Source organism: Carlito syrichta, unplaced genomic scaffold (genome assembly GCF_000164805.1).
Source record: "Carlito syrichta isolate Samal-C Ts95f unplaced genomic scaffold, Tarsius_syrichta-2.0.1 Scaffold305649, whole genome shotgun sequence".
NCBI classification, from domain to species: Eukaryota; Metazoa; Chordata; class Mammalia; order Primates; family Tarsiidae; genus Carlito; species Carlito syrichta.
In genome coordinates, this window is record NW_007249745.1 from 6992 (window position 1) to 9376 (window position 2385).

Here is a 2385-nt window from a genome sequence, read left to right on the forward strand (position 1 = left end):
TGGCGAGACCTCATCTCTACAATAAATCAAAAAATTAGCCGGGCGGGGTAGCGTGCGCCTGTGGTTCCAGCTACTTGGAAGGCTGAGGCGGAAGGATCGTCGGAGCCCAGCAGGTCGAGGCTGCAGTGGCCGGGAGCGGCCACTGCACTCCAGTCTGGGTGACAGAGTGAGACTCCAACTCAAAAAAAAAAAAAAAAAGTGGGCTAAGCTGGGTGCAGTGGCTCACATCTGTAATCTTAAAACTTTGGGAGGCCTAGGCCAGAAGATTGCCTGAGCCCAGGAGTTCAAGACCATCCTGGGTAACTTGGCAAGACCTAGTCTATACAATAAATAAAAAATTAGCTGGGTGTGGTGCCACACAACTGTGTTTCCAGCTCCTTGGAAGGCTGAGGCGGAAGGATCACCTGAGCCCAGCAGGTCGAAGCTGTGGTGGCCGTGCGCACTCTAGTCTGGGCAATAGAATGAGACTCTGACCCCTCCCCCCCCAAAAAGTGGGCTAAACCAAAAGGAAGAGGCAGAGTAGGAGAAGGTCCTACCCCTAATAAGTGGGATTCTCCCGACTGCATGCAAGGGGACAGGCAATCCCTGTATGCACAAACTAGAAGAGCAGACAGCCCCCAAAACAGATGGGGAGAATTTTAGCCCCGATAGCCACACACATAAATTAGTTTAGGGTAAGGTAGGTTGGAAGACTTTAGCCAAATGATGTTACCTGTCCTAACGGGACTGTTCGACACATACAGTAAGGCAGCCAGTGCAGTGGAATAGACTCAAGTTCAGGTCTGTGGTGCAGGAGACCTGGGTTTTAGTTCTGATTCTGCCCTGTATGACCCAGGGCTCCTCCTTCCTTTTTCTGGGCCTCTCCAAGAAATGAAATGACCTTACACAGTCCTTCCCTTTTTAAAGGGCATTACCCTTCTGGCTGGGTCCCCCAACAGCAGATCTAGGGCTACAGTTTTGGGTCTTGGGGCCACATTTGTGGACGGCCAGAGACCACCTCTGCCTGAAGCATCGGCCACACTCAAGGCAGGGGAAAGGCTTCTCCCCAGTGTGCAGTAGCTGGTGCTGAGCCAGGTGGCTCCACTGGGCAAAGCGCTTGGAGCAAAGGTCGCAAGCATAGGGCCGCTCGCCTGAGTGCACACGCCGGTGACTGGCCAGCAGCGAGGGGTAGGCAAAGCGTCGGCCACAGTCGTCGCAGGCGTGCAGCTTCTCCTCGGTGTGCGTGCTGCGATGTATGGCCAGGGAGCCGCTCCTCCGGAAGGCACGTCCACAGTCTGGGCAGGGGTAGGGCTTCTCTCCCGTGTGCAAGAGCTGGTGCTGGAGCAGTGTACTCCGCTGGGAGAAGCGGGCCTCACAGTGCTCGCAGGCATAGGGACGCTCCCCGGAGTGTACACGCCGGTGACTGACCAGACGGGAGGATGAGGAGAAACGCCGCTCGCAGTCCGGACACGGGTAGGGCTTCTCGCCGGTGTGGATGCGTTGGTGGATAACCAAGGCAGTGCGCTGGCGGAAGCGGCGGTTGCACTCGAGGCAGGTATAGGGCTTCTCTCCCGTGTGCGTGCGCTGGTGGATGGCTAGCAGGGAGGGGTAGGCGAAGCGACGCCCGCAGCTGGGACACTGATGGGGTTTCTCGCCTGTGTGCGTGGTCCGGTGATTGGCCAAGGACCGGCTCCTTCGGAAGCAGCGGCCACAGTCAGGGCAGTGGTAGGGCTTCTCACCTGTATGGATAACCTGGTGCTGGGAGAGGTTCTTGCGCTGGGAGAAACGTTTGCCACACTGGTCACAAACATAGGGGCACTCGCCAGAGTGTGCCCGCCGGTGACTGACCAGCAGGGATGGGTAGGAAAAGCGACGCCCACAGTCTGGACAAGGGTAAGGCTTTTTCAGATTCTGGGCACACTTATGGCTCTCGAGGGCCGGGTGATCAGGGAAGGTACAGCCGCAGTCAGGGCAGATGGGGCCCCCAGAAGTCTGCCTGGGTATCAGTCGGGGTTTGCTGGGCCTGCGGCCACGCTTCCCTTTTCGGGGTGCCTCCTTAGGTGGGAATCCTTCCTTCTCCCCATTCTTCTTTCTGGTTTCTATAGGAACACAGTGAGAAATTAATTTAACAAATACTAGGCTCCTACTCTTGGCTATTATGAAGTTACATGTTACAAGATCAATAGACTCACCTCCTGTCCTCAACTGTTAGTGCCACAGACAACTAAGACTGAGAGACTATTATGGAAATATAGTATGTGTTACAGAAGCTCCTAAACCAGCTTGGTGACGTCTGGGAAGATTTCTTTGAGGAGATTAAGCTAACTTTAAAAACTCAAGGTTTTGAAGAGGTAAAAAGAGCTTACAGGGTTCATAAGTCAATTGCAATTTTTTTTTTTTTTTTTT

At 54.5% G+C, this 2385-nt stretch overlaps 1 protein-coding gene across 1 annotated transcript in view; it reads right to left on the minus strand.

Annotated features, from left to right (window-relative positions):
- Positions 1 to 512: 512 nt before the first annotated feature.
- ZNF689 (zinc finger protein 689) overlaps positions 513 to 2385 on the minus strand; it is a 5465-nt gene continuing 3592 nt past the window's right edge. The window contains exon 3 of the mRNA XM_008062027.2: positions 513 to 2078. Within this exon, the coding sequence (XP_008060218.1) occupies positions 901 to 2078 (1178 nt within the window). The 3' untranslated portion in view covers positions 513 to 900. The remainder of the gene's footprint in view (positions 2079 to 2385) is intronic.